This window comes from Scyliorhinus torazame, chromosome 12 (genome assembly GCF_047496885.1).
Source record: "Scyliorhinus torazame isolate Kashiwa2021f chromosome 12, sScyTor2.1, whole genome shotgun sequence".
Classification (NCBI taxonomy): Eukaryota; Metazoa; Chordata; class Chondrichthyes; order Carcharhiniformes; family Scyliorhinidae; genus Scyliorhinus; species Scyliorhinus torazame.
Window position 1 is genome coordinate 89,239,949 of NC_092718.1, and position 14,949 is coordinate 89,254,897.

General features: G+C 52.3%; 1 protein-coding gene across 1 annotated transcript in view; it reads right to left on the reverse strand.

Annotated features, from left to right (window-relative positions):
* LOC140387080 (histone-lysine N-methyltransferase PRDM9-like) overlaps positions 1–14,949 on the reverse strand; it is a 188,664-nt gene that overhangs the window by 140,705 nt on the left and 33,010 nt on the right. Inside the window, exon 8 of the mRNA XM_072470090.1 lies at positions 12,614–12,681. Within this exon, the coding sequence (XP_072326191.1) occupies positions 12,614–12,681 (68 nt within the window). The remainder of the gene's footprint in view (positions 1–12,613; positions 12,682–14,949) is intronic.

Genomic DNA, 14,949 nt, shown 5'->3' on the forward strand with positions numbered 1-14,949 from the left:
AGTATCGGGTACGTCCAACCTAGGTCCGTAATACTCCTAATTCCGACTACCAAATTCACCCCGTTAAAAAAGAGTCCAGCGGGGGTGGTGGTCTCGCGTTATACAGTGGTGGAGGTTATGGTGGTACCCGTCGATGGTACAGTGTTTTGCCTTATTACATGTCACGCAACTATTTACAGGTATTCATTTACAAGTATATTTCATAATGAAGCAATTAGTCGATCGGGGGTACTGGTCGTCCTCTGTGATCGTCGCAGTATCGGCGGTGATGCAGGCGCCGGCTCAGGCATCCATGACTCTGGGAGTGTGACTCCGGCTTCTTCAGTACCTTCATCAACCCTGGGTGGGACCAGTGGAAGGACCGATCCACCTGGGAAGGGGGCAGCCGTGGGGTGCGCCGGTGGGAGGGAGGGTGGGGTTGGTGAGGGGGGTGTGGGTGGGGATCCAGCGGACGGCAGGTCCCACAGGGAGACCGTATCCTGTCGGCCATCGGGGTATGCCACATAGGCGTACTGAGGGGTAGCGTGAAGGAAGTGGACCTTCCCGACCAACGGATCCGACTTGTGCGCCCGCACATGTTTGCGGAGCAGACTGGGTCCAGGAGCTGCCAGCCAGGTTGGGAGCGAGGTCCTGGAGGAGGATTTCCTAGGGAAGACAAGGAGACATTCATGAGGTGTTTCGTTGGTCGTGGTACACAGCAGTGATCGAATGGAATGGAGTGCATCGGGCAGGACCTCTTGCCAGCGGAAGACTGGGAGATTCCTGGACCGTAGGGCCAGTAGGACGGTCTTCCAGACCGTTCCGTTCCCCCTCTCCACCTGCCCGTTTCCCCAGGGGTTATAACTGATCATCCTGCTTGAGACAATGGCCTTGCTGAGCAGGAATTGACGCAGTTTGTCATGAAGGAGGACCCCCTATCGCTGTGTATGTAGGCGGGGAAACCGAACAGGGTAAAGATACTGTGGAGGGCTTTTATGACTGTGGCCGCGGTCATGTCGGGACAGGGGATGGCGAACGGGAACCGGGAGTACTCGTCAATCACGTTCAGGAAGTACGGTCGGTGGAGGGGAGGGGCCCTTTGAAGTCCATACTGAGGCATTCAAAGGGGCGGGAAGCCTTCACAAGGTGTGCTTTCTCTGGCCTGTAGAAGTGCGGCTTGCACTCCGCGCAAATTTGGCAGTTCCTGGTGATGGTCCTGACCTCCTCGATGGAGGAGGGCAGGTTGCGGGTCTTAACGAAATGAAAGAAACAAGTGACCCCCGGGTGGCAGAGGTCCTCGTGGAGGGTCTGGAGTCGGTCCACTTGTGCGTTGGCACATGTGCCGTGGGGCAGAGCATCAGGAGGCTTGTTTAGCTTCCCGGGACGATATAAGATCTCGTAGTTGTAGGTGGAGAGCTTGATCCTCCACCGTAAGATCTTATCGTTCTTTATCTTGCTCCGCTATGTATTATCGAACATGAAAGCTACCGAGCGTTGGTCAGTGAAGACCGTGAATCTCCTGCCGGCCAGGTAATGCCTATAATGCCGCACAGCTTCTACTATGGCCTGGGCCTCCGTTTCAACAGAGGCATGACGTATTTCTGAGGCATGGAGTGTGCATGAGAAGAAGGCCATGGGCCTGTCGGCTTGGTTGAGGGTGGCCACTCGAGCTACGTCGGCCGCGTCGCTCTCGACTTGGAAGGGAAAGGATTAATCGATTGCGTGCATCGTGGCATTTGCGATGTCCGCCTTTATGCGACTGAAGGCCTGGCGGGCCTCTGCCGACAGGGGGAAAACCATGGATTGGATTAGTGGGCGGGCCTTGTCTGCATAATTGGGGACCCACTGGGCGTAATATGCAAAAAACCCCAGACAACATTTCGAGGCCTTGGAGCAGTGTGGGAGGAGAAACTCCCTGAGTGGGCGCATGCGTTCGGGATCGGGGCCTCTGACTCCATCGTGCACTACGTAGCCGAGGGTGGCTAGACGATCGGTGCTGAATGCACATTTCTACTTATTATAGGTCAGGTTAAGGAGATTGGCGGTATGGAGAAATTTGCAGAGGTTGGCATCGTGGTCCTGCTGGTCGTGGCCGCAGATGGTGACGTTGTCGAGGTATGGAAACGTGGCCCGCAAACCATACCGGTCACCATGCCAAACTCCTGGATTGTTTACCATTCCGGGGACATCCCTTGTCCCTGCCTGTCTGCCCCAACGACTGCCCATAACCCCCCTGACTGCCTAGGCCTCTGGACATGTGTTGAAGGCTATTGCTAATAGGGAATTGGCAATTGTGGTTAAGTGAGCACTTCACATATCCCAAATGGATTCTCGTGGGTGGTTGGCAGGCGATGTAGCATGTGGGCGTCATTGCCAAGCACCCCAATCACACCTTGATGCATGGACACTATGCTTGAACACTGCGGGAGGCAATACCACACACACAGTTGCCAACATCAGAACACGCAGGGGATGAGACACATCTCATAGATTATCATAGAATTTGCAGTGCAGAAGGAGGCCATTTGGCCCATTGAGTCTGCACCAGCTCTTGGAAAGAGCACCCCACCCAAGGTCAACACCTCCACCCTATCCCCATAATCCAGTAACTCCAACACGAAGGGCAATTTTGGACACTAAGGGCAATTTATCATGGCCAATCCACCTAACCTGCACATCTTTGGACTGTGGGAGGAAACCGGAGCACCCGGAGGAAACCCACGCACACACGGGGAGAAGGTGCAGACTCCACACAGACAGTGACCCACGTCCCGTGGTCTTCAATGCCCCTGGCGGGCGTCCTCTGGGGTTCTGAGGCTGGAGTGCCTCGGTGCACTTGTCGATGGCACAAGTACAGCCGTGCTGTCCTGTTAAATGTGCTGACTGTGAGACACAGCCTCATTGGAGGGGTGGAACACGGCAGAGCTGGTGGGCACCGCCGCCACTCCATAGGATGGTCAGCACCCTCTCCTCCCGCTCAGTGCGCATCGGGCCCTGGGGCTTCACCTTGGGACGGAGGGCAGCTGGTTCGAACCCCGGTTGTCCCTGTACAATATGGCTCTGCCAGCCCTGGTGGTTCCCCATGGTCTGCACCATCGTGTCGCCGCCCTCAGCGATGCTCCTCAGTGACTGGGACGTGCTCTGCAGTGCCTCGGCAATGCCTACCTGCAACTGGGACAACCTCCGCAGCACCTCGGCCATGCCCATCCGAGAGCAGGACATGTCCTGTAGAACCTCATCAACCGGGGTTCCTTCCTCCACCTGATGTGTATCATCAGCAGTATGGTGCTCACCAGATTGTGCCCCAGAAGCCTAACCGCTAACATATCCCACCGAGGTGTGTGTATCAGCGCTGATGGATGGTGGGGATGACAGCTGTGCTGCGACTATAATGTTGCATTCTCGGAGCTGTCCTCCGAGGTGGTCTCTTGGGAGGAAGGAAAGGGTGTCCGCCCGGGATGGGCCGGCGCCGTCAGCTGTGGGACCGGCGGGAGAATGGACATGTGGTCAGTGGGAGGGGTTGTAGTCATGGGTGACTTTAACTTCCCAAATATTGAGTTGAAACTCTTTAGATCAAATAGCTTGGATGGGGTGGTGTTTGTGCAGTGTGTCCAGGAAGCTTTTCTAACACAGTATGTAGATTGTCCGACCAGAGGAGGGGCAATATTGGATTTAGTACTTGGTAATGAACCAGGGCAATTGATAGATTTGTTAGTGGGGGAGCATTTTGGAGATAGTGACCACAATTCTGTGACTTTCACTTTAGTAATGGAGAGGGATAGGTGCGTGCAACAGGGCAAGGTTTACAATTGGGGGAAGGGTAAATACGATGTTGTCAGACAAGAATTGAAGTGCATAAGTTGGGAACATAGGCTGGCAGGGAAGGACACAAGTGAAATGTGGAACTTGTTCAAGGAACAGGTACTACGTGTCCTTGATATGTATGTCCCTGTCAGGCAGGGAAGAGATGGTCGAGTGAGGGAACCATGGTTGACAAGAGAGGTTGAATGTCTTGTTAAGAGGAAAAAGGAGACTTATGTAAGGCTGAGGAAACAAGGTTCAGACAAGGCATTGGAGGGATACAAGATAGCCAGGAGGGAACTGAAGAAAGGGATTAGGAGAGCTAAGAGAGGGCATGAACAATCTTTGGTGGGTAGGATCAAGGAAAACCTCAAGGCCTTTTACACATATGTGAGAAATATGAGAATGACTAGAGCGAGGGTAGGTCCGATCAAGGACAGTAGCGGGAGATTGTGTATTGAGTCTGAAGAGATAAGAGAGGTCTTGAACAAGTACTTTTCTTCTGTATTTACAAATGAGAGGGGCGATATTGTTGGAGAGGACAGTGTGAAACAGATTGGTAAGCTCGAGGAAATACTTGTTAGGAAGGAAGATGTGTTGGGCATTTTGAAAAACTTGAGGATAGACAAGTCCCCCAGGCCTGACTGGATATATCCAAGGATTCTATGGGAAGCAAGAGATGAAATTGCAGAGCCGTTGGCAATAATCTTTTCGTCCTCACTGTCAACCAGGGGATTGGAGAGTGGCGAATGTCATGCCCCTGTTCAAAAAAGGGACTAGGGATAACCCTGGGAATTACAGGCCAGTTAGTCTTACTTCGGTGGTAGGCAAAGTAATGGAAAGAGGACTGAAGGATAGGATTTCTGAGCATCTGGAAAGACACTGCTTGATTAGGGATAGTCAGCACGGATTTGTGAGGGGTAGGTCTTGCCTTGTTGAATTCTTTGAGAAGGTGACCAAGCATGTGGATGAAGGTAAAGCAGTGGATGTAGTGTACATGGATTTTAGTAAGGCATTTGATAAGGTTCCCCATGGTAGGCTTCTGCAGAAAGTAAGGAGGCATGGGATAGTGGGAAATTTGGCCCGTTGGATAACGAACTGGCTAACCGATAGAAGTCAGAGAGTGGTGGTGGATGGCAAATATTCAGCCTGGATCCCAGTTACCAGTGGCGTACCGCAGGGATCAGTTCTGGGTCCTCTGCTGTTTGTGATTTTAATTAATGACTTGGATGAGGGAGTTGAAGGGTGGGTCAGTAAATTTGCAGACGATACGAAGATTGGTGGAGTTGTGGATAGTAAGGAGGGTTGTTGTCGGCTGCAAAGAGACATAGATAGGATGCAGAGCTGGGCTGAGAAGTGGCAGATGGAGTTTAACCCTGAAAAGTGTGAGGTTGTCCATTTTGGAAGGACAAATATGAATGCGGAATACAGGGTTAACGGTAGAGTTCTTGGCAAGATGGAGGAGCAGAGAGATCTTGGGGTCTATGTTCATACATCTTTGAAAGTTGCCACTCAAGTGGATAAAGCTGTGAAGAAGGCCTATGGTGTGCTAGCGTTCATTAACAGAGGGATTGAATTTAAGAGCCGTGAGGTGATGATGCAGCTGTACAAAACTTTGGTAAGGCCACATTTGGAGTACTGTGTACAGTTCTGGTCGCCTCATTTTAGGAAGGATGTGGAAGCTTTGGAAAAGGTGCAAAGGAGATTTACCAGGATGTTGCCTGGAATGGAGAGTAGGTCTTACGAGGAAAGGTTGAGGGTGCTAGGCCTTTTCTCATTAGAGCGGAAAAGGATGAGGGGCGACTTGATAGAGGTTTATAAGATGATCAGGGGAATAGATAGAGTCGACAGTCAGAGACTTTTTCCCCGAGTGGAACAAACCATTACAAGGGGACATAAATTTAAGGTGAAAGGTGGAAGATATAGGAGGGATATCAGAGGTAGGTTCTTTACCCAGAGAGTAGTGGGGGCATGGAATGCACTGCCTGTGGAAGTAGTTGAGTCGGAAACATTAGGGACCTTCAAGCAGCTATTGGATAGGTACATGGATTACGGAAAAATGATATAATGTAGATTTATTTGTTCTTAAGGGCAACATGGTAGCATTGTGGATAGCACAATTGCTTCACAGCTCCAGGGTCCCAGGTTCGATTCCGGCTTGGGTCACTGTCTGTGCGGAGTCTGCACATCCTCCCCGTGTCTGCGTGGGTTTCCTCCGGGTGCTCCGGTTTCCTCCCACAGTCCAAAGATGTGCAGGTTAGGTGGATTGGCCATGATAAATTGCCCTTAGTGTCCAAAATTGCCCTTGGTGTTGGGTGGAGGTGTTGAGTTTGGGTATGGTGCTCTTCCCAAGAGCCGTTGCAGACTCAAAGGGCCGAATGGCCTCCTTCTGCACTGTAAATTCAATGATAATCTATGATTAATCTAGGACAAAGGTTCGGCACAACATCATGGGCCGAAGGGCCTGTTCTGTGCTGTATTCTCTCTGTTCTATGTTCTTTAGCTCAGTCAGGAACGCTTTGCCAGGTCCTACAGGTGGAGCCTGGAGGTTCCTCACCTCTGCGGCGTCTGCCAGCCTCCGCAAGGGTGACCGCCTTGTCCTCGACCACCCTGGTCGCCTCCAAGGCCCGCTCCCCCAAGGAAGTGAGGATTGTGAAATCTGACACACCTCCGCCAGTCTGGGCCCTCTCCTGACGATTATGGGAGAGCTTTCCTGAGGAGACGCAGAGGGGGTATCATTAGTAACATGCGTGGTTCACAGTGGTGGGAAGGGGGTGTGAAGGGAGTGTTGGGATGGGGTTGAAGGGAGAGGGGATGGAGGGAGGTTTGGGGTTCACATGGTAAATGGGTGGTTTATGCTCCCTTGGGGTGTTGGGGGGTGGGGGGGGCGCAGGAGACACTGGCATCACTCGTGCTGCCCGGTGTAGGTCATTGACCTTTTTCTGCACTGAAGGCCAATCCGCCTAGTCACACTCCCCAAACTCACAACTGCTGCCACCTCATCCCAGGCAGCACTGGCTGCCCTGTGGCTGACTCTCCTGGACCCTGGGGGGAACAGGACATTCATCCTGGCCTCCACAGCGTCTAGGAGCCTTACCAGATCTGCATCCTCGAATCTTGGGGCTGGTCTCCTCGGTGCCATTGTTGCAGAGCCGGATGAAGCAGGGCTACTCGTGGCTCAAGCCAGTTTCCCTCCCCCATTCCGATGTGAATCTCAGGGTGCTCTGAGCACCGACCAGGAGGAGGGGGTGCTGAGTGTCAATCCGGTGCCATCCTACGTAGTGCCGATGGCAGCCACCTGCACCCACAAATTCCACTCCCCTGACTACGGCGCATCTCACAGGCAGCAACTGGTACAGTGCCCCAAGGCGAGGCATGTGCCACGGGCAAATGCGCCAGTGCCCTCCTCTCCCAGAGGACACACGTCGGGCATCGAGGGCTAAGGGACGTGGTAAGCAGCTGGCTGCCTCCACCTCTGACGTGCATCCTGGGGTCACACCTAGACGCAGCAGTAGAGCACGGGAGGCTAATCAGATCGAGATCACCAATGGGGCACTGGTGGTTGGGAGTAAGGGATGGAATAGGGGGTATGTGGGGATAGTGGGAAAGGGTCATTGCGGGGGAAGGGTGTGGAGGTCTGGGAGGATTGGGGTGAGTGAGGCATTATCGGGAGATCAGGGCAGTTGGGGACACTTCTGTACAGCATTGACGTCTGTTGGCCTCGATCAGGATGGCACCTCTGGCACTTTCTTTTGCAATTGCGACCGAGTACCAATCCAATTCCCCATACCCCCAGTCATGGGGTCCTCAGCTCCTCCCCTACCCTCCAGGCACACCATGAATAGGTGATGAATGTGAGCGAGATCTCAGCAGACAGGCAGGGGTCAGGCTATGGCATAGATTGAGGAGCATCAGCGCTCAGCACTCTGCGGGCCATTATCACCCCCCTTCCGTCCACCGTGACCCGGTGAGACAATCCCATCGCCCTGGAATATTGTTACACCAACGCTGGGAAGGTGGGAAGTGGAGATGGGTGCGGGGAGAGTATGGAAAAGGGGGAGAGGGGGATGGCAGAGGGATGGCGGGCGGTAATGGGTGGTGAGAGGGGGAATGACTACCGGGGCCACATCCTATGTGAGGTGTGCGAGGATGAAGGCATCTCTGGTCCTCCGATCTTTCTGGACCCTAGCCGCTCATTGGGTGGTCCCGCAGGTCCTCCCCGGGCTCATCATCCAGCCCACCCTTGTCCGCTGCCTCCTCATCTTCCGCCTCGGAGATGGCCACATATTCCTCCCCCTCCACCTCCAGCACGTGGCCCAGCAGCTGAGTCAGGTTGTGGAGGACACAGCAGACCACCACAAAGTTGTAACGCTCCGGGGGTGTACTGCAGTGCACCACCAGAGGGAAAGGCATTGGAACCGCATTTTGAGGAGTCCGATGCACCGCTCAATGACAGTCCAAGTGGCTGCATAGGCATCGTTGTGCCAAGTCTCCACATCGGTCATCACCCTCCATACTGTCGTCACAGCCAGGTCCTCAGCGGATATCCCTTAACCCCTAAGAGCAAACCCGCCATCCTGCGGTGGTCCTCCAAGAGGCCGGGGACGTCCGACTGCCTCAGGATGTAGCTGACATGCACACTTCCTGGGAAGAGTGCACACACGTGTTTGATCTTCATGTGGTGGTTGCACACAAGCTGGATGTTCACAGGGAGTGGAACCACTTCCTGTTGATGTCGGGCACCCCCAGACTATCAGGTGCATGCAAGGCGACATGCGTATTATCTATTAGCCCCTTAAATCCGGCGATGGAGCAGAATCCTGCTGCCCGGTTATCCAGTTGCGCCTGGTCCATGTCAAAGTTGAAATGGTTTTCTGCCTGGGCAAGCAGGGCACCTGTGACCTCATGGATGCACTTGTGGGCTGTAGCTTGTGAAATGCCACACATGTCCTCGCTTGAGCCCTGGAATGATTCTGAGGTGGAAATGTTCAGGGCTGTGGTAACCTTGACGGCCACTGGGGTGGGTATCCTCCTCCTCCACGTGGTGCCAAGTCTGCAAGGACATGGCACAGGTGCTACACCACCCTCTTGTTGAGGTGGAGCCTTCTGCTGCACATGCTGTCCGTCATCTGTTTGAAAGGCCAGTGACGCCTGTACATCTTCTGCTGTTTCGGGCCTCCCCCTCTGGTTATTTCCCTTACCTGCTGGATGGCTGGGACCTCAGGGTATGGGGCAGTGCCCTGCATTTGTGCCGCCACCTCGAGTCTCTGTCGACTCTGCCGCGGCTGTCTCCTCCGGCCTGCCAGCAGCACCACTAGGGCAAGTTCCGCGGGGTCCAAGATATTGTCCATCATGTGTAAAACCTGTAAGGGATTTGAGAGGGTGCGAGAACAGCAACCAGCGATGTTTTCCATCCCGGACCCGCCATTCCTCCATTGCACCTCCTCCCCAGCCCTCCCTGCATCGATACGTGCGGCTCACACACATCCGGTCGCAGTGGGGGGCCCTGCTCACCGGATCACAGACCTTGTGCCCCAGACAATGTGACCGAGACCGGGTGCTGGTCCCCTCTCCGGTGCAGGCCGGAATATACTCGGTGGTGTTCGGATGCTGGCCGCTGCATTCTAGGTGTTGCGTCCCACAGTGTTCGGGCACACTGTCCATGCATCAAGGTCCCATTGGGATGCTGGGCAATCATTCCCACATGCTACATAGCAGGCCTACCCACTGGAATCCGTTTGGGATGTGTGAAGGAATAATAATAATCTTTATTGTCACAAGTAGGCTTACATTAACACTGCAATGAAATTACTGTTAAAAGCCCCTAGTCGCCACATTCCGTCGCCTGTTCGGGTACACAGAGGGAAACTTCAGAATGTCCAAATTACCTAACAGCGCAACTTTCGGGACTAGTGGGAGGTGTCACTAGGGGCTGGTTTAGCACACTGGGCTAAATAGCTGGCTTTTAATGCAGACCAAGGCAGGCCATCAGCACGGTTCAATTCCCGTACCAGCCTCCTCGAACAGGCGCCGGAATGTGGCGACTAGGGGCTTTTCACAGTAACTTCATTGGAAGCCTACTTGTGACAATAAGCAATTTTCTTTTAATTCATTCATTTCATTTCATGATGAAAGCTGGGAGACTCCACTCCTGTTGGATCTCGCGAGACGTTGCAATGTAAATCCTGCCCATAATGGGCGGGATCACTTTTTTGCAAAGCTGCACATTAGAGCGAGGCAGTAAGAATCACTCTAATGTGCAAATTCCCGAGGTACCTCAGACTTTGGGATTTCGCCTCAGAGACCTCGGCTGAGCACAGTTCAGCACTGGTCCCCTCAAACGGGGACCAGAGGGAAAGGTGCTCATGGAAGTCCCCCAGGGGATCAGAGGCCCATAGCCACATGCCCTTTGGGAAAGATGGTGCGAGGGCAGCATGGTGACGCAGTGGTTAGCACTGCTGCCTCATGGTGCCGAGGTCCCAGGTTCGGTCCCGGCTCTGGGTCACTGTCCGTGTGCAGTTTGCACATTTTCCACCTGTTTGCATGGGTTTCATCCCCACAATCCAATGATGTGCAGGGAAGGTGGATTGGCCACGCTAAATTGTCCCTTAATTGGAAAAAATGAATTGGGTACTCTAAATGTATTTAAAAATAAAGGGAAGGATGGTGCTCTGGCACTACTGATGCCACGTGGGTATCCTGGCAGTGCCAGCCTGGCATCCCGGCAGTGCCAGCTGGCAACCTGGCAGTGCCACCTGTGTGCCAGCCTAGCCCTGCCTAGGTACCCAGGTGGCATTGCCAACTGGCATAGGCACTGGCAGGGTGCTAGGTTAGCACTGCCAAACTGGCAATTTGCATGCACGATGAGCTGGGGTTGTCCAGCATGGGTGTTTGGGTCGGGGACCCTCCCATTACGTTTGGGCTTGGTGGGGGGGAGGTCGTCGAGGATTATTTCAGGGGCTTCGGAGATCGGGATGCCGTTTTTAAATGCCATCCGATCCCTCGCTACAATGGGGAATCCTGGCGAATGGAGATCCCCACTTCACAAAACGGGGTATGTGAGGCCTCGGATGCTGTTCTCCGTTCAGGCCCCTTATTCAATGCGTCACGTTGAATTGCTATGTATTTCTCGGCACTGTGGGTGTCGGGAAACACACGGCTAAACGCACTGGCTGGGGACTTTGTTTCCTTTTGGGTGAATCGTGACCTAAGTGTCATTTGATAGCAGTGGGGAACTCGCCGGCACAGTTCATAGAATTTACAGTGCAGAAGGAGGCCATTCAGCCCATCAGGTCTGCACCAGCCCTTGGAAAGAGTACCCTACTTAAACCTACACCTCCTTCCTATCCTCATAACCCAACCTAATCTAAACTTTTAGACACTAAGGGCAATTTAGCATAACTAATCCACCTAACCTGCACTTCTTTGGACAGTGGAAGGAAATCGGAGCACCTGGAGGAAACCCACGAAGACACCGGGCGAAAGCGCAAACTCCACACAGACAGTAAACCGAGGCCAGAATTGAACCTGGGACCCTGGAACTGTGATGCAACAGTGCTAACCACCGTGCCTCTCCATTATCCCCAATCAAATGTCCACCATCCCCACCCAATGCTCATCATCCCCACCCAATGCTCATCATCCCCATCCAATGCTCATCATCCCCACCCATTGCTCATCATCCCCAATCCAGTGTCCATCATCTCCAATCCAGTGCCCATCATCCCCAATCCAGTGCCCTTCATCCCCAATCCAGTGTCCATCATCCCCATTCCAGTGCCCATCATCCCCAATCCAGTGTCCATCATCCCCAATCCAGTGTCCATCATCCCCAATCCAGTGCCCATCATCCCCAATCCAGTGCCCATCATCCCCAATCCAGTGCCCATCATCCCCAATCCAGTGCCCATCATCCCCAATCCAGTGTCCATCATCCCCAATCCAGTGTCCATCATCTCCAATCCAGTGTCCATCATCCCCAATCCAGTGGCCATCATCCCCAATCCAGTGCCCATCATCCCCAATCCAGTGTCCATCATCCCCAATCCAGTGCCCATCATCCCCAATCCAGTGTCCATCATCCCCACTCCAGTGCCCATCATCCCCAATCCAGTGTCCATCATCCCCAATCCAGTGCCCATCATCCCCAATCCAGTGTCCATCATCCCCAATCCAGTGTCCATCATCCCCAATCCAGTGTCCATCATTCCCAATCCAGTGTCCTTCATCCCCAATCCAGTGTCCATCATCCCCAATCCAGTGCCCATCATCCTCAATCCAGTGCCCATCCCCTTCCTGCCACCAATTGGCGGGAGAAACCCGCCACAAATGTACTTCGAAACTTTTGCGTTAGATTCCGCCCCAAGTGTGCCCTAAACCGGAGAGAAATTTCTTGCACCCAAATAAGTGACTACGTGCTGGATTCTTCCACCCCGCCCACCGTAAGAACGCCACGATCGGTATGCCGACATTGGAAAAATCCATTGACCTCAGGTGGGGTTCTCTGGTAGCTGGGCGAACGCAGTGGGAGAATCCCGCCCTAAACGTTGTTTCACAGCAGTGGGAAACTCACTGTCAGATCCGGTGAGAAACTCCCTGCAAAACACGCCACAAATGAACTTCAAAATGTTTATGTTAAATGCCGCCCAATGTTGCCACAGCCGCCCAGATTGTGAAGCTGTCTGCCTGTTGAGCAGATTCTCCTGCGGCGTTATGCTGCAGCTGAGGAGTGTAAAGCAACGAAGGAGACATTGTGAGACAGAGGGAGAGCCAAGGAGATTGGTTGGGCCCAAGGTTCTCAGATCCTGATGATATTGTATCAGCCTTCCCTTACCTCATCCAATTTGAATTAGATTCATCCTTCGCATCAATATACTCAAAATCTTGCTTGCCTTTACTGATCTGCAGAAAGGTATTTTAATAACAGGATTGGAAATCTTCAAAGTTAGAAAATCAATTTTACCTTTATTTTAACAAGGGATCAAGCTGAACATAAATTGAAAAAAGCTAGTCTTGGCCTCCCACATCTTTCAGTAAACCTTAAACAAATCCTTATCTGTTTTCTGTGACTATACCTCTGAATTAGAAAGCATAGAGCTCCATAAAAGCCATAAACACAGAATTGGTGAACACTCTCAGGGAGCTTTGCAAAGTGAGGAATGGTCCCTGAATTAAGTCAAGTCCATGCTCTCTGTCATGTTGCCATCTCTTCCTCATCTTCCTCCTTACATTAGCTTGGCCCGATCTAACCATTTCCCACTCAGCTGCTGATGTGTTGGGTGTTCTGGATCACAAAAGGGTCACCAACACTTGATGTGGTGCAACTCTATTTTATTGTAAGGTTAACTATATTAACATGCTTGAACTGTGGGTAAATGCAATACCAGCTTTAACTGTTGACCCTTGCCCAGTCCTAACCAGGTGATGCACTCAGCACATGGTGAATGTCTGTGTTGCAGGCTGTGAGCTGTGCTCTGAGCTGGCTGCTACTAGAATGAACGGGAACTCTCCTGTCCCCTGTCTTAATAGTGCGTGTGCTCTCACTGGTGATTGGCTGCGGTGTTGTGTATGCTGATTGGTCCCACTGCATGTCCATCAGTGTGTGTGTGTGTGTGTCTGCACTATGATATCCTGGTGTATATTATGACATCCCCCCTTTTATATAAAGAATATGTGCCTGCGTGACAATAAATATTGTGTAGTGAATGTACCTGACTATGTGTGTGCGTGTTATTTACATGACTATGTACATGAGGCTAATCTATTTACACCGGAAGGTGCCTGGTGCCGAGAAATAGGGTGTCACAGCAACAACGAAATGAACATTATATACAAACTACTGGAATGATGAAACAGGATAACAGAACAGATCAAAGAGTCCAACATCGTAAAACTCATAAGTCAAGTCTCTGAGGTGGACGACGAATTCTGGTTGACCATCAGAGTGGCACAGCACTCGTCGTCTGGATCAATGCTGTGCACCGACAGCGGCTGGTGGTTTTGATTCAGGGACAGCCTGTTTCTTTGCTGTAACAGCGACTCGAAAAGGCTCCCTCGGGTCCTCGGTGTCACTGGTCTGCGGGAAGTCAGAATTGGACTCGGTTTGGGGGTAGGTAACTGCTTGTTGTAGGGTTCTTCGGAGGTTTATTTCATTTCCTGGTTCAATTTGAGGCATTGTGCTGTCATTCCAGGTGAAGGAAGGTTGTTTTACAGCTTTAAAAGATTCTTTCTTTGATTTGGGACGTTTCCCCTTTAAATGGGCGTGGTCCGGGGCCTCTGACATCATGACGCGCGTGACGTAGCACGTAGGAGGCGTTTTCACATGCGCAGACGCGGTTCCTTTACTGATGGCTGTTTTCGTGATTGCGCATGCGCGGCGTCGCGCAACTGCGCAAGTGCATTCCCTTTAGAAAGATGGCCGCCAACCAAAATCGTTCACTGCTCCGGGGTTTCGGCCTCGAGGTGAGTACTGGCGCTTCTCTTACCTTTCCTTGCAGGATGGAGTGTGTTTTCCTCACAGTATTTGCCGAATTTGTCCAGGACTGCCTGGAAGTCGCTCCTGTTTTGCCCCTTGGAGAACTTGAATTTTTAAAAGATTTCTTCTGCTCTGGCACTGGTGATGGTGAGGAGAAGCTCTGTTTTTTCAGGATCGGCCAGGTCTTCTAGTTCGGCTGCCAGCAGGAAGATTTCAAACTTTTGCCGAAATGCCCGCCAGTTTTTGTGGAGATCGCCGTGGCACGGGAGCTGCTGCAGAGCCCGGATCTTGAACATCTTGCCTGGGTATCGTTGCTGGTTGTCACTGTACGCTGAGGTATGGCTATCTGGACTGAACCAGTTCACTCCTGGTACCATGAAGTGTTGGGTGTTCTGGATCACAAACAGGTCACCATCACTTGAAGTGGTGCAACTCTATTTTATTGTAAGGTTAACTATATTAACATGCTTAAACTGTGGGTAAATGCAATACCAGCTTTAACTGTTGACCCTTGCCCAGTCCTAACCAAGTGATGCACTCAGCACATGGTGAATGTCTGTGTTGCAGGCTGTGAGCTCTGTGCTCTGAGCTGGCTGCTACTAGAATGAGCGGGAACTCTCCTGTCCCCTGTCTTTATAGTGCGTGTGCTCTCACTGGTGATTGGCTGCGGTGTTGTGTATGCTGATTGGTCCCAC